The sequence below is a fragment of the Glycine max genome, chromosome 10 (genome assembly GCF_000004515.6).
Source record: "Glycine max cultivar Williams 82 chromosome 10, Glycine_max_v4.0, whole genome shotgun sequence".
NCBI classification, from domain to species: domain Eukaryota; kingdom Viridiplantae; phylum Streptophyta; class Magnoliopsida; order Fabales; family Fabaceae; genus Glycine; species Glycine max.
The window spans coordinates 181,585-203,037 of NC_038246.2; the positions used below are offsets into that span (position 1 = coordinate 181,585).

General features: G+C 31.7%; 1 protein-coding gene and 1 pseudogene across 1 annotated transcript; both read left to right on the top strand.

Annotated features, from left to right (window-relative positions):
• Nucleotides 1-4,139: 4,139 nt before the first annotated feature.
• Nucleotides 4,140-8,071, top strand: LOC100805735 (U-box domain-containing protein 44-like; annotated as a pseudogene).
• An 8,192-nt stretch (nucleotides 8,072-16,263) lies between these two features.
• On the top strand, nucleotides 16,264-18,996 carry LOC100801121 (3-ketoacyl-CoA synthase 11). Its single transcript, XM_003536441.5, has 2 exons — nucleotides 16,264-17,621; nucleotides 17,947-18,996. Exons 1-2 carry the CDS (start codon nucleotides 16,851-16,853, stop codon nucleotides 18,727-18,729), a joined length of 1,554 nt encoding a protein of 517 aa, XP_003536489.1. The 5' UTR covers nucleotides 16,264-16,850; the 3' UTR covers nucleotides 18,730-18,996.
• The last annotated feature ends 2,457 nt before the right edge of the window (nucleotides 18,997-21,453 follow it).

The following is a 21,453-nucleotide window of genomic DNA, read 5'->3' on the forward strand; positions in this document are numbered from 1 at the left end:
TGCCACCTAAAAACTCAAGTGGAATGTACTGTTATAAGGACTCTCATCTTATCAACATGACAACAACTTAAATTATTTACTTTATCCAAATCTACATTAGAGGAGCCAGATCCACCCCCATCATAAGATAAGAATGTGAAAAAGAATACTAGAGTATCACTTTCCTACGAATAAAAAAACTGAAGAATAATTTTTAAATACCTGTACCAAACACATGGGAATATCATATACCTGGGTCACTATTTTAGGAATAATTTTACACAAAAGAATTACAACCTTATTTTCTTTTGCAAGCATTTGGAATTTAAATATATGAAAATAGATTATGATTCTCATAAATTTTTTATGTTCGTTATTGGTTTTGGTCTTTGATGAAATATCTCTCCACGAGTATAACTATAAAGTTCATCGTTGGTACCATTTAATTTATTTTCGCTGATTTATTGAATCACAACACAACACTCTTGATATTTATTAACATTGGTTGATAAATATTTTTTTTATAACGTGATAAATAACCTGGATTTGAATTCTATACCTCTCAAATTCTAAAAAATCTCAAACTACCATTTTCATATTATACATTTTGTCTTCCTCAGCATTGAACTCCATGAGGGAGTCCCACCCAAGCTCACTCTATCTGTATTTTCTCCGCCGTTAGGTCTCCATTTGTGTCCATCTCACAAACTTTTGTTTCTTCCTCTTTGTCTTCATTTTTCCTCCATTGATTTGCACAGAAAAACTTCGGTTCCATACACTTGTTTTTTCTCCCATTCTTTATTAAGCTTTTTTATTTATTTATGGAATAGGTGTTTCATAAAAATAAAAAATATTTTTTGAAATAGATGTTCTACAACCGTACAAAATAATTTCCTAAATACCTGTTCCATAACACTAAAAAATAATGGTTGAAAATAAAAAAAAAAACATTTTATATGTTCCATAAAACTTATTTTGAAACTCAATCTATAATGTTCATTCCATAAGACTACTATATAATTTTCAGAATTATGTCTTCGGAATAATGATTGAAAATATAAAACATTATGGAATTGTCATTCTAAAAGACAAACATTATATTCTGGATCACATTTTTACCTTCAATGATGACACACAAAGAAAGGAGGAGGGGTAGGATGTTCTTTGGGGGGGGGGGGGGTGCAGGATACACATATGGGAGTAGTGTGGAAATAAAATCATTTTTACCTTCAATGATGACACACAAAGAAAGGAGGAGGGGGAGGATGTTCTTTGGGGGGGGGGGGGGGGGGGGGCCATATGGGAAGTAGTGTGGGAATAAAATCCCTAAATAATCTTGTAGTTATAATAATCCAGGCTTGATATTTATTAGAGGTGGATGAAGTGAGAAGAAGGAGGTGCAAGAAGAAATTGGCAGCCCAACCCAGGGTATCTATGTTCCCATCGTTCTCATGTACACTTTCGCCAACAATCCTGCCAACCTCCGCAAGTTCATGGGACATGTATGTTTTCTTTTCTTCTGTGAATTCGGTACTAGAGGAGTTATTGCTCACGTAAAAAACAAAAGCTTGACATTTTTTTCTAATAATGTAGTGGGATTATTTATACCTAATGTCATCTTAGAATGTTGCTTCATTCCCTTGCGATTAAAATATATATGAGAAATTTATAGAGCCTCCCCTTATCATCATTAAGTTATGCTTAAAATCTGATAAATCAAACATAGTTGGGAAAGTTCATTCTGCTTCAGTGATCTTAAATTCTGTGAAATACATTGGACTGTGTGGATGCAACAGTTAACATATATATGTGCTAGATTTATTTATTGGTAAATCATAGAAATAGAGTATTTTGTTGAATTATAGTTCATTTGTCAAAAATGGTGAGAAATTTAGTATGGAATGATATATCTATCAATTTTGCATATTGAAGCATCCTTACATCAGATTAAATAATTTCAGGTACAACTATCCAATAAGTTTAGATGCACGTACAATAAGCAACTATACTAACTTGGGGTTTAATTTTGTACCTTTAGTATTCGGTATGTTACATATAAATTATAAATTTACATTGCTAAATTTTTATGAATGAGATCCTAATATTCTGCTGTATTACACTATGTTTGCCAAATTAAGGATCTGTTCTTGATGGCTTTGAATTCTTATCAATCTGAGCATGAATACAACCATTTTCAAATTGTCTTGAACTATAATCTATTATCTGGCTCCTGAATTATATTTTCTTATTGTTATGTTGCAGAAATCATAAATTGAATATCCCACGGAGGCAGAAAGGCCACCATCACCGGAGGAACTTAGGGAGATGGCTCGTAAAAGGAACAGTTCCTGATGCTCCATGTGGTTGTTTTGGTTGCACCGCAGTGGTTGTGTAACAGTATCACTGATTATGCAGTAACTATGTTTACTTTTGTGTGTAATAATAAATAATGATTTATAAACTATACTGCATAAAAATAAATGCTTAGATAGTTTGGTGCAATGAACTGCCAAAAAAATTTCTCTATTGGTTAACTGGTACCTTCAAATCTAAAGAAAAAGAAATGCTAGTGGCGATCCTGTTATAGCTGTTATTCATATTTTCTGGTTGAGTGTTTGGTGGGTGTTACTTATCGGGAAAAGTCAAGGATATGGTAACACCCCGATGGTGGAAAATATAGCATCAACACTTAAAGTTTAAACAATGATATTCATAATTGATACCGGTTTCGCCTGCATGCGTTGGCTTCTGTCAACTTTCTTTCTTCAATGAAACTTCCTGCTGTGAAATGAATAATGTAAAGTAAACAAGTCAACATTAACAATTTCATTATGACACGACAAATCAATTGTAGACGTTTGTATGGACGCATGAACTTTAAGATAACTCGCAGCGAAATGCACTACACGAGAAAATGTGTTCAGTTTAGCTGATTGAAATGGTCATCTGCACTTAACTTCCCAGGAGCTTCTCTTAAGCTCTTTCAACCAAACTATTTCAACCCATGTGGTCTTTTGAAAGATAAGAGTTCTTGAAAAACAAAGTTTCCTATAATTTTCCCAGGAAACATTGACTTGCTCAAAGTCTTTTCTACCCTCATCCGACATCTTCACAACCCCATTTGATTTGGTTCTTGCTTGTCCCCACCAGCTTGCTGGGAAATGATTATACATGTTGAATTGAACGAGAATGATACTATAATGAAAGGGAACGTACCTGCTACGCTTTTTGTTTGTTTCCTCTCCTAACATATAAATAGTATGGTGTACTCAGGAATCTATTGTAAGAATTTTGTGTTTCGTTCAGTCTTTCAAGGGACTTAGATTGCTGGGAAAAGATCAATTTGTTGCAGTTCATTGTTTATGCTTGAAAATATTTGGATCTTTCTTGAAAGGTCTTACACGAATATAGTGTTTCTTCTTTATTTAGTTGATTTGTATCATGATTTCCAGGTCTATTTAATTGTTATTTTCCTCTCTTTTTTTTTTGTTTCCAATTTATTATGTACTACTTTGCCATGTGAACACCATTGTCCTCTGCATATTATAATTATAATGGTTGCAGCTTATGTACAATTTTTTGTTTGTTTCAGTTGGGGATTGATTCTCAGCTTCTGTTGATTTCTATTATATAGCTTCCAGTGTTAGCACCACAAAAAGGAAATAGAGGTCAATAGTGTTTGAAAAGGTTGAAACATTGATAGAAAATTGATGCCCACTGTTATGAATTAGATACTCAAGCTATACTTATGAATTGTGATTTACATTTTGCGTTTTCCATTAGATAAGATAAAAATTCATGTATTGCAATTTTCAATCTACTTGTGAAAGTTTAAATTCAACATTACAGTTGATTTTGCAATTTTCAAGCTGACTGCCGCCGCAATAAGTATTACTATCAAAACCTCACTATTCAAATATCACAAATATTCCAAATATGTGGCATGGTATTGGTATCTTTTAGTTTAACTGGTGTAGTTAGTGGGCTAATACAGAATTATTTTTTTATGCTGTATAAGAAGATTGATTGAGAGGGATTTGATTGCAGGAAAAAAGAGAAGCAATTTTCTGGTGTTGGTTTCACCTTTCAACCTGCAACCTCTGGGCAATACACACTCGGTTTATTTAGAAATTTCAGACTTTCAGTACATATATTGTACAATGCTTGGATTGGAACTCATACCCATAGGAACAATATTGACTGTCCTAAATAGCCAGGTTGTGAAAACAGCTAATGCAGCAATCGATGTTGTTATTGATAAAGAAAGCTTCAAGGTCCTTTCAAAACAACTGCTTGATATTGCACCAGTCCTAAAGGAATTGCAGCTTCAGGACTTGAATGAGTCTGAAGCTGAAAGGGTTACTCTGGAGTCTCTTGAATCAGATGTCAAAAAGGCAAATAATTTGGTTGAGATGTACAGGAACCGTGGCCGCTTCTACCTGCTGGTGAGGTGCAGATACATAGTCAAGTTGAACAGGTCACAAGGGACATAGGAAGGTCTCTGGCTGTGCTATCTGTCGCAAACACTGAAGTCCTATCAAGAATTTCTGATCAGGTTAACAGGTTACAGAATGAAATGCAAACGGTAGAGTTTGAGGCTTCACAATCTCAGCTTCAAATTATTGACAAGTTGAACCATGGAATTAGGGAGAAAAAACTCGATCAGGCTTTTGCAAATGACATGCTTGAGGAAATAGCAAGGGCAGTTGGGATGCCGGTGGAGCCTTCAGAGATAAGCAAAGAACTTGCCAGCATTAGGCAGGAAAGGGAAGAAGCAGCCACCAGGAAAGAAAGAACCGGATTTATTTTTTTCAGAGCAGATCATTGAGCTACTATCTTGAGCTGATGCTGCAAGGGATTATGAAGAAGTTAAGAAACAATACTTTAAAAGGGTTCAGGTGATAGAGAGATACAATTCAAGGGAAAAATATATTCGACCACTTAATTCTTTCCTTTGTCCCATAACTGGAGCTATTATGGTAGATCCTGTCAGCCTTTGCACCGGTACTAAATGTGAGAGATCCGCCATTGAAGCTTGGTTTGATGATGGAAACGGGACTGACCCAGAAACAAAAGAGGTTCTTGAAGATACTACCTTGAGATCAAATGTTCAATTAGGAGAGTCCATAGAAGAGTGGAGAGAAGTTAATTACTGCTTTGGAATAAGGTCTATCAGAGAAAGCCTATTATCCAATTCTGAATTACTAGTGCAAGAATCTCAGAGCCAAATTCAGGATCTCTTAAGAGAGAATTCCATTAACAAGGATTGGATTTCTATAGGAGAGCTTACCGATATTATTATCTCTATCCTTGGGGAATCTAATTCCAGAGATGTAAAGATGAAGATCTTGATCACGTTTAAGGATGCTGTAGAGGGGCATGCATGAAACAAGGTAAGCAATACATGTGCTGCACTGAGGTGTAGGCAGCATTCTCCTAACTTTCTTCGCATCTTTTTCCTTGCTTCATTTATATCACCCACTGCCACCTAGGTTCTTATAGTTTGTGGTTTAAAATGTGTGGGTGTGTTTCCTTGAATATGCTATTTGTTTTATCTTCTTGGGCATAACACTTTAAAAGGAGTTATTTGTTGTTTAGTCTGGTTCACTGACTCCATGGTACCAATTTTTATGTTAGAGGTTCCTTCTCATTCTGTTCATGAATGGGAAGTGGACCAGTGTTACCTTTGAAATACATCTATTCCCAAGTCTTAAATTTCTGTTTATATACCTGCAATCTTGAATGCCAATTTAAACTCAACTTTTGCATAAAATTTTATAGGAAAAAGTGGTTGATTCTCAAGGTTGGTATCACATTATTTCCTGCTTAGGGAGTGACTCTAGAATTTCAAAGGAAGCAATTGATTTGCTATATGAGTTACTTCAAGACCGATCTGGTTGGAATAAAAGCTTCTGCAAAATCCTCTCTGATCATCCCAGTGCAGTTTCTTACCTTGTTACTCTTCTAAAGGGTCCTGTAAGAAATTCAGCTGGGGTATCAGAATAGATTTTGATGGAGCTTTCTGAGACAGACGAGGAAAACATTACAGCTGCTGCAAAGTTTGGCTGGTACAACCTGCTTATTGATCGCATGATTCAAGGTAAGAAGATAATTTTTTTTTTAGTTTATCTTTATTGTGACGTGATCATGCAGTTAACATTTTAATTGTATTAGATATTTTTGTGTCATTGCAATGACAGAAAATACAAGGGTGCCTTGTTATCTAGCTAGCTGAGAAATACAAATTTCTTCTATTGTTAAACTTGAGTAAAATGGATTTTATTAAAAACTTCAGTAAAAGCAATGATAAATACCCTGTATCTTAGGAGTAGTATTAGAGCTCCTTATTCCATTTCCTTAATGATGCATTCTAGCTTTGGAGAAAAATCATCAATGTTGGTAAAAATATTTCCTTAAAAAGCCATGTCAAAATCTTCAAGGTTATGTGTCCTGTATGACAAAATTGACTAGCTTGAAATCACAGGCTAATTTGTTCATATACTTTCTTCTTTTTTATGATGCATGTAGTGATTCCTCTATTTTGTTTTGTACATAGTCAAATTTATGCAGTTTTTTCCCTTTCTAATTTGTATCTTAGAAATATTTGGTCTACCATGAACCAAATAAAGCAATTGTGCCTGATCGATGACAGTCCTTTTGACAGAAAAATTACAAAATTGAGTTATTTGTCCTTCTTTGTCTTCTAAGGATCGGAGTCTTCAAGAATGTCAATGGCAAAAGCTATAGTTAATTTAGAGTTGAAGGATTTGAACTTGAAACTCCTTGGCGAGCAGGGAATTACCCTTCCTTTGCTAGAAATGCTATCTGGCAGCATCGAATCTAAAGAACTGTCATTGTCAGCCCTGGTTAAACTAGCAAGATTACATGCCAATAAGGGGATTATTCATTATTGCAACATCTGGAGGTGTGCCTCTTGTTGTAGATTTAATGTTCTCTCACAGGATGAAGTCATTCATTACCATTAAATGTTGTGAAATCCTTGAGAAGCTTGCTACAGATGATGATAGAATTGATTTTTTTGTTGATGGAGAAGGGAAACAACTTGAGTTAGATAACATCATAACCAATTTGCTAGCTGTAATGCAGAGTCCGAACTCAGCTCACTACCGAAAGCCTGCATTACGTGGTCTTCTTGGCCTTTGCAAGTTTGAGACTGGTTTAGTTAAGAAGGCAGTTCTAGCAGCCAATGGGGTATCTCTAATCCTGGCCCTTCTTGACGATTCTGACCCAGAAATCAAGGAAACTGCCATAAATCTTCTCTTTCTTTTCTCCCAACATGAACCAGAAGGAGTAGTTGAGTACCTCTTCAGGCCAAGAAGACTAGAAGCTTTAGTTGGGTTTCTTCAGAATGAAGACAATGATGATGTGTAAACGGCTGCTGGTGGTTTACTAGCCAACCTTCCAAAATCGGAACGAGAACTCACTCTGAAGCTGATCAACTTGGGAGGCCTTGATGCAATCTTAAGCATTTTAAAAAAATGGTATAATGGAAGCAAAAGAAAATGCTCTCAGTGCCCTCTTCAGGTTCACAGACCCCACAAATATCGGGTCACAGCGTGATTTGGTTAAATGAGGAATATATCCTTTGCTTGTAAATTTTCTCAACACGGGTTCAGTAACAGCGAAGGCAAGAGCAGCAGCATTCATTGGTGATCTTTCTATGAGTACTCCAAAGCTCACAGTTGTTTCCAAATCAACGGGTTGCACTCGTTGGTGGTGTTTTAGACCATTAAAAGTTCCTTTATGTTCAGCACATGAGAGTGTATGCACTGTGAGTTCCACATTGTCTGTTGGAAGCAAATGCTTTGCCCGGCTTGATAAGGCTGTTACATGGGGAGGTTCATGCAAGTGCTCATGAAGCTATACAGACTCTTTCCACGTTGGTTTTGGAAGACTTTCCCCAACGGGGAGCTCGTGTGTTGTATATCTTGGATGTTGACCAAATGGCCAATTCTTCAATATCAAGTCCCTATTGAAGTTCAAATTTCATTCTGTGCAGTTTCTTCTATTTGTTTACTACTCTGCATTATTTTTGCTACTTTAAATTCGTGGCACTTTCAAAATAACTCAGGAGGGGATCAGCTGTACTTATTTGAAAAGAAAAAAGTTGTGCAATTTGTAGTTACATTTCCAAGCCTCTATATCTATTTAATTCATTAAATAAAACATATGTTCCTCCCATATTTTAAAATTTTCGATCTGAAATTTGATGTTGGTGACTGTTATAAAAACATGACATGAGTCTCTGCCAGCCTGTTGATCTATCTAGTTATTAAAGCAAATGTTTAGCCTGGGACCAAGCTTCAATCCAGTACATGCCTGAAGTAGGAGGGAATTCATACATTATCCTTCATCTTAAAGGTACACAAATTTTTATATGATCCCACCTATTTAATTTCTATGAACAGAGAGGTTGACACAGATTTTTGTCATGACATGGTCATGTTAAAATTGAACATGAGAGAACCGATTCCCCTTTTCTCTATACCTGACAACTGGTAGTGAGAGCACATTGAGACTAGTCATAATGAACGGTGGAAGGTGGATTAAGGAAACTGTTAGCTTACCATTAAATCCGAAAAGATAAGGCATGTGCTAATTTTTCTAATAAAGCCAACTGATGTAATATAACAGCTCAACTGATCTGGTTGAGACAAAATAGGACTTTATCTGTTTTGTATTGTTTATCTTTTGATGTAATGTATGCATTTATAAAGATTATTAATTACATAAGTTATTATGATAAAATAATTTTTTTAACAAAAAATTCTTACATTAAATGTAATTATAGATATAGTTAAGTATTTAGGTACGGAGAAGAACTAACACTCTCTTTCTAATATTCTTTTAACTATGGTTAAAATTTATTAAAAATCATAAATTTTAAATAGTCTTACATCTGAAGAGAGACTTATTAAATAAAAAGTATAATTTACTAAAATTTGTGATTTTCATTTTAAATAAATTTTAATCGATAATAAAGAATGTTAAAAAGAACATTGAAAGAATTCCTCTTTAGGTAAGACAATAAATCAAAAAATTATTAAAAAATAATTTATATATTTTTTAATTGTTTGAAGTGACATGTTTTGAGATAAATTGAAAGCTTTAATTTTCATACATTTAGAGTATCTCTAATACAAGTTTTTGTGAGGTTCATAAGTTTGAGAACTAATTCTTATTCAAGATCATCATTGAAGTAGGTTAACATGACTTCCAACTATAAAAAAAAGTTCTTGTACAAGTAAGCAGTTCTTATGATTATTATTTTTTTTTTATCAAAATGGGTTAAAAATGAAAACTGATTATCATAATGGATTGGTTAAGAAAATATTTATCAAAATGAAATATTTTTGTCATGTAAGAACTAGGAGACACCCCTCTGACATCTTGTATCTTTTGTTTGTCTTGTAGTAGGAAGCACCAACTATTAGGCTAAAATATTCTTGTTTAATGATATTTTCACTCAATTTAGGGTTTGTCAAACTGACACAAGACATCCTTTTGACATTAGCATGCAGAAAAATAAAAATTGCTTATTTTATTAATTTTTTTAAGAAATAAATTTAAATAAACTCACCCATATTCTGTTTTCATTCATATGTGCTTTGTTAATATTTATTTCAATTTTTAGTTAAGATTATAAAATATAAGTAAAAAATGAAGAGTATATTATAATTACAAAGTTTACAATGAAATACAATTATATAATGAAAGATTAAACAATAATTCAAACAATGTTACAACTATAATTCAGTTGGTTAAGTAAAATGTGAATTGTTATAAATCTTTTTATTTGATTTCTACAAATAAAAAATAATAATAATGATATTTTAGATAAAGCAATATTATGACTAAATGAAACTCCTTTATTATAATACAAATATATAATATAAATAAATTGAAGCCTAAAAACGTGCCATTGGGATACTTGAAAGAATTGTGTACAAATGAATTCTTAAAAAATATTATATATAACAAATTGAGGTTTAAATGATTTTTTGTCTCAAAAAGATATTTTTTAAGTGTAACGATTTTTATCTATCATGATTTGTAATATATTATAACAATGCATACTTGTATTACTTCATTTTTCATATCCTATTATTACATTCTTTGTTATTAACATCCCTTTTTTCTTAATTAGTTAGGATTAATTTTATAGGTGTCTTGTGTTAGCTTGACCAACTCTAAATTAAGTAAAAATATTACATAATTTTAGTTATTAAACATAAATATTCAGTATTTGCTAAATTGACGCTAAATACTTAATGAGATAAGACTTATTAATATAGTGTCTCCGATTACATGACAAATAAAAAAACACAAGGTATTACTCAAGGTGATAGCTCCTACTTCCTACACGATAAAAATTGCACATTTTAATAAATATTTTCTTAACCAACTATTATGATAATTAATTTTAATTTTTAACCCATTTTAATAAATCACCCTGATTAAAATAATATGTCCGACCTATTTTAAGTTCTTGAATGATTACACTATTGAAATAAAAAAGTTATTAAAGTTCTTAAATTTAATATGGCACGGTAGGATTTACGAAAAGTGAGTTAAAAATCCTCGCTTCAAGTGCACCATTGAATGTGCTGTGACATGACAAAGGTTTTGAGTGTGAATTAATTAAAAAATTATTTTAGATATGACTTTATTAAAGTAATTATTATAAAAATAAATAATTTTATCATATTTCAATCTATAATTATATGACTGTATAAAAAATATTTTGTTGTTAGTATATTTTAATTAAATTCTAAATTAAAATACTCAAAATTTTAATTAAGGCCGATAATAACAAGTCAACAATTAAGTCCCTTTATTAAGGCCCTCCTGTAAGACCAGTAAAGAGCTGAAATAGGGATGCCAATTTGCTAACAGCAAGAAAAGTGTCTATTCTTTTTGCTCCTGGCTTTATTATGGTTTGTTGTTGATGTCTTCTCAATCATTGAAATTCGAATGTGACATTTTCTGTTGTGAAACCAACAGTAAGAAGAGTGATGACTATTATTGCGTATTTGAATGAGCACTTAAAAACTTAATTTTATATGACTTTGAATTTACAACTTTTAATTAAAATTGAATTTGAAGTGAAACTAGTTACGTATAGAAACTTTTATCTAAGAAATAATTTTTTTATGAAACTTAATATAAAATTCTAACTCAAGTCAAAATTACATATTCATGCTTTTAGTCAAATATACCTTTAGGCGGTGTTTGATTAAAAAGAGAGAAAAGAAATAAAAAAGATATTGTGTGGATCACACCCAAATCTCACGTATTCAATATTCTGTTTTAATTATAAAAAAAATCATCTTCTATTCTTATACTTTTAACCAAACATAACATGAGGAAAAAGTTATTATATTCGTAAATTCGAACAATCAAACATTATTTTTTTCTCTCACTAGATCACGTTCCCTGCATCCAAACTTGATTTTCAAGTCCTCCACCATTTACAAATTACAAACATATCATGTTCGACAACTCTAATGACAGCATTACAGATAGAAAACACAGGACTTTGGAGCAACATATACAACTAGCATGTCTACAACATGCTAGCTATATGTTTCAAAAGTCAAAACACAGTAACGAACATTCATTCAGCAAGTTCCTGTGTTCCTTTCAAATTAATTTGGAGTGGGGTTATGCAAACGTGTAGTGTTATATATACGTGGAGTTTTGGACCCTATAGTACCTGTTGCATGTCATTAGTATGTAGTTATCGTTTAGCTACCGTTCTAAAGGGTGTACGTACGTAGTTCTATTTGACAAATCAAATTATCAAAGAATGTTAGAACAATAGATACTTCTAGTAAAAATTCAAATCTTGATTCTTCATATTGTAAGTGATTAGTCTATTATGCTAAATTCAACCTCTTTCAGTAAATATAAATCATTTAATTATACGATCAAGATTAAAATTTAATTTTATTCACATATTCATGTCACATTTTATTATTTATAAATCATAAAATTATATAACAATATTTCTTTAAATTAAAACACTTTATTTATATTTTTACTTATTTTTTTATGGAAATATGTTGCATACAGTGAGAAAATACTGATTTGAAAAGTATCTAACTAGAGCCATGTATTTTGCAGCAACATTGATTTTGAAAGCAAACACCACCCTTGTTAAAAAATAAACACTTATTATAACAAGATTTATTATCTGAACAATTTTCTTCCCCAACCATCAAACTACTAGCCGGTCCTGAAATCAATGGAATGTTATTAAAAATTGTATATACGTCATAGTTTTGGTTTTAATAAACTCATATGCAAGTGTTTAGTAGTTCATACCAATAAGTTTATTTATCATTAATCCATGAGTACCAACAATTATATAGTACAAAACTACAAATAGAACAAGAATTATCCTTTTCTTTTTAATGTAAAACCCAATGGGGTTAGCGGTTAGCCTAGTGATGGAGGCTGGGATATATAAATGCATAATGATCGATTTAGGATCAATTTATTGTGATTATAAATAAAAGAAACTTTGTTTAAGGTAAATGCATGCATGGATAAATAATTTTATTGAATAGGAATATATTAATCTTTCACTTACAAAATATATTATTATTCTCTCATAAAATAGTTAAAATAGTAAATCGATTAATATTGTATCTCATTTTTAAATATAAATTGTGTTTGGATAAAATTGAAATATTACTTTTAAAATATTTATCGAGGTTTCAGAAAAAAAAAATGTGCTATTTTGCATTTTCTGTTTTTGTTAGGGGTGTTCATGATCCAATAAGTCCCATTAACTTGTCTCCACCCGAGATTAATTTTAACATAATGTTAATATATTTTAAAATATATCTTAATTATAGTTATATATACTTCTTTAGTTTTACAATAATTATACATAATTTTCTCTCGCTTTCTCTTCTCTCTTTTTTCATTCTCTCTCAAAAGATTTCTTTTAAGTTAATGAAAATTAAAAACCTCAAATTATCAATAATTTATACAACATTATATTTTGTGTTTATCTCTCTTTTTCATCCCATTATTTATTATATTTTAAATTTATCTTTCTTTTCTTTCTTTTTCTCTCTCACTTGTATATTTTGTTGTATAATTTATATATAAAAAAAAAAAGTAAACTAAATTCACCCTAAGATTATTACCTGAAGTAAAAAGGAAAGCGATGCATACAATTAGCAAGAACGTTGAACTCATGATTTTGGTAACCATTCTGCGAGCTTGAACGAACTTGTGTTCTCCCGCTTCTTATATAATATAGGGTTTATATTTAACATACTAACATAGAACTAAGGTCCTCCGTTGTTAAGAAACAACTACTACAGTGCTGCATTTCTTATTTAACGGTCTTAACATTTATTTGAGAAAAACCCATCACCATAGTTAAAAATTGATCTACCGTTAAACATTTCTTATTTAATTTTTAACTGCAGAGCATCTTGTGGACGTACTACATCGATCTTCTGGAGTTAAGAAACAACTCCACAGTGGTGCAATTCTTATTTAACGGTTTTACATTTATTTGAAAAAAATAAAATGATCACCACATACTTAAAAATTTATCTACCATTAAACATTTGCTGCGTTTTTGGTAGTTTAATTTTAAACTGCAGAGAGCATTTGGTTCCTTTAATTTTGGACTAAGATACTCTGGAGTTAAGAAACAATTGCATAGTGGTGCATGATTTTTTAAGTACTTATGTGATCAGTAAATCGTTTTTAATGCTAGACTATTTATATATAGTTATATGTTTCAATTTTGATGTTTTTAAGTTCTTAAAATATAATTATTCTTATTTGATGCACCCTATATATACATAATTACACATACAAGAAAAGATGATTTCATCAATATTAATAGACAAAAGTGGTAATTATTTATATCTCTTAATCTAAATTTAAATTCTGATATTAGATATGAAATAAATCATATTCAAATCTTTAATGTCTAGTCACGGTTATGAATATTATTATTGCTTGCAAGAGCGAATATTTTGTATCAATATAAAGTCTGAAAATAAAAAATCTTTTCACTCGCTTTCACGGGAGATAAACATTATGGTAGGAAGCAAATCAAAATAATTGCACTCTAGAGCATTAATATCTCTTCTTTTTTTATGCTGCCATTCAAGAAAAAAATCTCTCTTTTATGCAGAGCATTAATATCTCTTGAAAATATATCAGATCAAATAATTAATATTTTTTATTTGTAAGAATTAAAAATGATACCAAAAAATTTATAACAATTACATATTCTTTTTGATTAAATAAGTCAAATTCTTTTGGTGGATCAAAGATAATATATGAATAATGAGGTATTAAATCTATAAAAAAAAAAGAGAGAGATATTATGATATATAAAAAAGGGGAAAGTGATATATGGCAGGTTGTTCCGTGTGAGGCATGCTTTAAAACATTTATAATTTCCCAATGTATGGAGCTGTGAATAATAATCTTATACGCCCAAAAACGTCTCTATAAATGACTTAGTATATATTTTTTTGAAGCATTTGGGCGCAGAAATGTGAAATGAGGTTCAGACGCTGCAACAACTAGCGTTGGGCATTGGTAGTTGTTTGGTGGGAAGCTTTTCCATTTAAGAGAGAAATAGTTAAGAGTTTGTTAGACGAAGGTGTCAATTGATGGATTGGATTATTCAAGCACGCATCCAGAGATAGAGAGAAAAAGTCAAACAATGGATACCTCACACTTGTCACTATTTTTATAACATTTTTTATTTTTATCATATTATTTTTTCTTATTATAATAATTGTTTTGAAATGCTAAATGACGATAATAATATTTTGACAAATGATAATCTTTACTTTTAGGAAATTATTTAAAAAATTAAAATAATTTTTTATTAAAATACACGTAAAATTATATTTTTATGATTTTTTTACGCTCTTTTATAATTTTTATAATAAATATTTTTTCTTCTTTAACTAATATCCTAAAAGAACTTGTTAGTAAAATCTTAATATTTGTATTGTATAATTTTTTTTATTAAATTTATATTTACATGGATTTCAATTACAATTTATCAAGACACTCCCCCTCCCCAAACCCATTTGCATTGAGATAAAATGTGTTTAGATTCATGATAGATAATTAGAATTACATTGAAATACCATCTAACATTATTTTACATACATGTTTTATTCTACGTTGATAAATTGATTCTAAATTAAAAATATTTTAAATGTTTTTTGTGTTAAATTCAAAATTTTATATTGAATCTCATTATGATTTATTCTTGAGTTCTCAATCTCACAATTTAAGAGCTACTGTATTATCTTAATTTAATTTGTAAGATAGAATTAATTCTTGTTTCTCTTGTGGGTTATGTGATTGCCTTGTCGAAGACTTCAGCCACTGCTTTTCTAGTTTGTAGAATGTGCGAAGGCTTAGAGGATTTGGGAAATGTTGGGTTTTACATTAAATTTGGATTTCTTTTAAGGGGATTTCCATCCCATGCATGAGGAAATCGGTTCAGTTATTGTTTTTTTCAGTTGACTTATGATGGATATATATGGAGATAATGCAAATATTTAATTGTTTCCCAACAATCAAATAGTTCGAACGGCATATTATGTAAAAATGAAGCAACAAACAAAAATTGATGGGTGAACTTCATTATTTATTTATTGATTTGCTATGTATATATAGTCTGATTTACAAGATTCAAAAAGTTGAAAACTAATTAACAGATTTAAGGTTATCTACTACTCTATCTATAAACAAGTTATGAAATTCAAAAACTAATTAATAATAATCTTAAGGGTTGTTTGTTCTTTAAAAAAAATTGTATTACAAATTGAATAGTAAAAATAACAATAAAAACAGTAAAACATTTTATAATTAATTATTTGTACAATAAAAATAGTATTTTTCTCCAATAAGAGAAAACTTAATGGGTTTAGATTTTACATTTTGTCACTAAATTCTTTTACAGTAATGTAAATCAATTATAAATCATTAAAGTTTATAATTTTTAAAATATTATTTTAAAAAGTAAAAAATCCAATCATATTGTTTATGATTAGATGAAAGTATTAAAAAAATTACATCATCAGTGTATTTAAATTAAATTTAAAGTTAATTTATTTAGTAGATAAATTAATTACTAAATCGATATCTAAACTCTTGGGCCATTGGCAGATTGATATAGGAAAACAAAAAAGATATATACAAATCTCAGAAGGGAGGCTATATATACATGGACAAGAAAAGTTTACATATAAAAAAGGAGATCAGCAAGCTTCATGTATACATTATGTATATAGCTCACCAATTACCAAGGTAGGGTTTTGAACGAAACAAGGGTGGTCTCACCAATCTCACATGCACGTACGTAGTATTTGCCTTTCGATCGTTAGTTTAATTACTTGCTAGTTAATTTATTTATATATTCATTGACTAATAAAAAAAAAATGGGAGAGTAGAGTGAGTAGTGCAACAAGAAGTGGCAACAGGGAAATATTAATAATGAACCCACGGTCCTGTGTGTGATGAAAAGAAAAAGCAAGACGCGCTATTTTCCCGGTTGGCAAATTGAATTGAATGCCACTGCATATTCACAATTAAAAGTTCGTTGGGGTAGTTGTATCCATCCCTCTCTTCCAACTTCACATCCATCCTTTAAATCCTTCCCTAGCTTCTTCCACATTTTTGCAACCCAATTCATATTCATACTTCTCTCCCTTTTTCTAATTCTAAGCCCAACACAACCTTTATTATCCCACTCATCATAACCATAAACTTTGTTACTCTATTAATATTATATCCTTTATACAAATTGTTAATAAATAAATAAAAAATAGTAGTGTTCCTTGATGGCTGATAGGAAGAATTCAGGAAGCATTCGTGTTGAATCAGCACAAGAAAAAAGAAGGAAGAAACTCCCCAACTTTGTGGTATCAGTGAGACTCAAGTATGTGAAGCTAGGGTACCATTACGTAATCTCCAATGCCATGTACCTTATGCTAATACCCCTTATAGGCACAGCTTCAGCTCATCTATCAACCATTTCAATGAAGGAGCTTGTAAGACTATGGGAGAATCTCAAGTTCGACCTAGTCTCGGTAACACTATGTTCAAGCCTCATGGTGTTCCTCGGCACACTCTACTTCATGAGCCGTCCAAGGGGGGTGTACTTAGTAGATTTTGCATGCTACAAGCCTGACGTGGATTGCAAGTGCACACGGGAGATTTTCGTGGAGAGGTCTGGTCTCACAGGCTCATTCACGGAGGAGAACTTGTCCTTTCAGAAGAAGATTCTGGAGAGGTCTGGATTGGGGCAGAAGACGTATCTTCCGCCGGCGATCTTGAGTTTGCCGCCGAAACCCTGCATGGCGGCGGCCAGGGAGGAGGCTGAGCAAGTCATGTTTGGAGCAATTGACCAGCTGCTGGCAAAGACTGGTGTCAAGGCTAAGGATATTGGGATCTTGGTCGTCAATTGCAGCTTGTTCAACCCCACACCTTCACTCTCTGCCATGATTGTCAATCACTACAAGTTGAGAGGGAATGTTTTCAGTTATAATCTTGCTGGCATGGGTTGCAGTGCTTCCCTTATCTCTATTGACCTTGCCAAGCACCTCCTCCAGGTTTCTAAATTTTCAATTTTTATATATGTTGCCCACTGAATTCAATAATCAATCATCCCCTTAATATATATATATATAGTAATAATTCTATCAAATTTAAGGTTTTCCATTGATAGTTTTATGCATATATCTCATTTGATTCCTGTAATATTTAAGAGCTTAGGCAACCATGTATACATTGGCCCATATATACGTATAGTATAAAAGAAATTTTACATTTTAATTCAATCTGAAATCATCATCATCTATAATAAAATTTATTGATTTTTACAATAGTTATCCTTCATTCACTATTATGATAAACTATACAACACACAACACACAGGTCCATCCCAACTCTTATGCCTTGGTAGTGAGCATGGAGAACATCACACTGAACTGGTACTTCGGCAACAACCGGTCAATGCTAGTCTCAAACTGTCTCTTCAGAATGGGAGGAGCAGCAATCCTCCTCTCCAACCGCTCCGGCGACCGCCGCCGCGCCAAATACCAACTAGTCCACACAGTGCGCACTCACAAAGGAGCAGATGACAAGTCCTACAGCTGTGTCTTCCAAGAAGAAGATGAAACAAAAAGAATTGGCGTGGCACTCTCAAAAGACCTAATGGCCGTGGCAGGAGAGGCCCTGAAGACCAACATCACAACACTAGGACCCTTAGTCCTTCCCATGTCAGAACAGCTTCTTTTCTTTGCAACCTTGGTGGCTAGGAAAGTGTTCAAGATGAAGATAAAGCCATACATTCCAGATTTTAAATTGGCCTTTGAGCACTTTTGCATTCATGCTGGAGGGAGGGCAGTGTTGGATGAGTTGGAGAAGAATCTTGAGCTCTCTGATTGGCACATGGAGCCCTCAAGGATGACACTGTATAGGTTTGGAAACACTTCTAGCAGTTCCTTGTGGTATGAGTTGGCCTACACTGAAGCCAAGGGGAGGATCAAGAAAGGTGATAGGACTTGGCAGATTGCATTTGGGTCAGGGTTTAAGTGCAACAGTGCTGTGTGGAGGGCTTTGAGGACCATCAATCCTGCTAAGGAGAACAATCCTTGGATGGATGAGATTCATGACTTTCCAGTTCATGTGCCTAAAGTGGCACCAATTGCTTCCTAAATTAATCAAACATCTTTTTTTTTTTTTTCCTTTTTCTTGTTTTTAGTATGATTCTTAGGGAAGGGGTCTAAATTAAACAAGCTTGTTCAAGAAACACAAGAGAAGATTGTTATTACTCCTGTGGCTTTGCTTATTTCTTTGCTCTTGTAACATTGTGTTGAAGTTAAAAGGTTGAAGTTAAAAGAGTATGTGTGTATACAGTTATTTATTCCCATGTTGAACATTTATTTCATTATTTTTCCAATAAATCTATGGAAAATTAAAATATTTTAATTGATTTTTTTTTCATTTGTAAAACATTTTATCTGGATTAAGTAATTTAAATTCTCTGTATTTTAATTATTTTAATAAAATAATTTAATTCTCATTCAATATAAAATTTAAATAATAAAGAGAATTAAAAACTTTAATATATTAAAAAATTTAATATATTAAATGTTTTAATAGTAAATATTTTTTATTTATAAAAAAATATACGAAATAAATAATTCGTATGAGTTATATTAAAATTAATTGTCACAAAATTTATTATTTAAATTTACATGCGTATTAAATATACATTAGAAATTTTAATGTTATGTATAATAACGTTATTTATTTTATAATGTAATTGATTCATTAGCTCAATTAGTTAGACTATTATGTTAATAACTTGAAAGTCACAGGTTCGATTCTTGCTCGGACTACGGATCATCTTCATACAAATCAAGATGATCTGTATGAGATGATCCGTATGATGCGAAATTGTTAAATATACCAGCAATTTTGTTGGGTGCCCATAGCAGTGCCCTTTTGGTTAATCTAGAGTTAATTATCATTACGACAACAAATTTATGGATAATCCTTATTATTATATCTTTATGATTTGTCATAGGTTGATGCATTGTTGTGTATTCAGCCATTCGATTATCTGAATACATGTATTCGGTCATGCAAGTGTCCAAGACCTCGTCTTGATGTATCCTTAGGCAAAGTACCTTCCGAGTATTCGGAAAATCCTAAAAGTACCTATAAGTATTCAAATCGTCAGCAACCTGAATACCCCCGTAATACAAGTATATATAATATAATAGAATTTTATTAATAAAAATATAAATCTGTATCATGTGACTACAAAAAAAAATGTAATAGATAGGGATAAAGGCAAATGAGGAAGAGATAGGAGGAGGATATATGAGAAAGAAGTGGAGAAGTGTAAGGAAAAAAGTATGAGATGGAGAAAGGTGTGGAAGAGAGAAACCAAAGAAGAAACTAGGTGTGGGAAAGAGAGGGGGGAAAACATATGAAATAGAAAGAGAGGAGAGGCTAAAGGAAGAAGTGGTGCAAAAGAGAGTTGAGGAGCATTAGAGCATAGAGAGTTGGGATAGAGAGGTGAAGAGAGGAATGTAGAAGAGATAGCTGAAAGAGAAGGAGCAAAGAGGGTGTTGAAGAGAAAGAAGGGGAGGAAGGAGATAGAGTGTAGAAGAGGAAAAGACACGGAGGAGAAATTATTGATTAAGTGATTTTGGATCATCATGGTCTAAATTAATCGAGTGTCATTAATTTGCTCTTGTAAATTGCAAAATTTGAATAAATTATTTCATTAACTCATTGAGATTGACTGAAAGTATGGACACATCATGATCTGAAATTATGTAAGAGTATCTTTAGTGAAAAAATTTATTTTGAATTCTTGGATCACTTTTTGTGAATTTTATGATGTCACATAAGATAGAAGAATTTTTGTCATTTTTTACTTTAGTTGTAGAACCTAATTTAGATTCTTGGATTTGAACTCTTGAGCAAGAATATAATATAGATTTGGTGAACAAAAGTTCTTGGGTTCAAGAACTTCTATTAAAGATACTCTAATATTTTCTTGAAAAAATGAAAGAAAAATAAAAGTGTGAAAGTGAGAAAGTAAAAAAGAAAAGAGGAACCAAAGAGAGAGAAAGATAGAGGGGCAATATAGATACAATATGCACTTTTAATTAATTAAAAAGATAAATAGCAAATAGTTGATAATATTTTTATTATCATAAATATTTTCTTTTTTCATATTTTTTTAACTGCCCTTGATTTTCAATAATCACCCCCGCACTTTATTTTTAAAAAAATGCCCTCCATTTGGTCAGAAGGGCAGGAAGCCTGCATTATTCTCCTTTTACCAAAATTGAACGGTTAAGATTATTGATTAGATATTTGTATTGGTGGTCAGTTGAATAACTTTTTGCATATTGCTAATAAGTCCTATTATAAATAAAAGGTAGAAAAATTGATGATTGGACACCCATATCCTACTTGACACTAACAGGATTTGTTAACTACCAGAATTGGGAGGGAAGCAAGTAGAACAAAGGGTCATTTTGAAGATGGTTGTGGAAAAAAAATTATTAGCATATGCATATGAAGCAAACTTGGTTGGTGTTTAATATTGATCGTTGATTGAATTTTTTAGTTATGTTTATGTTAAATATATTGCTGTGAATTTGTTAGATTCAAATAATCGGTGTTTATTTGGAAAATTGCATCGAAGATATCAATGAAATGTTTGATCCCATACTACTAATGGAAGTTTAAAATTTTGGGACCTTGTTCATTTCATAACGACTTTGATCCCATACTTGACACGAATTCAACCATTCTTTCTGTTATACTATGATTGATCTAGAATTGCACTGTACGTTCAAAAACAAATGAATGACTCAATATTCATTCAACAATAGCAATAGTATTGAAGAAATA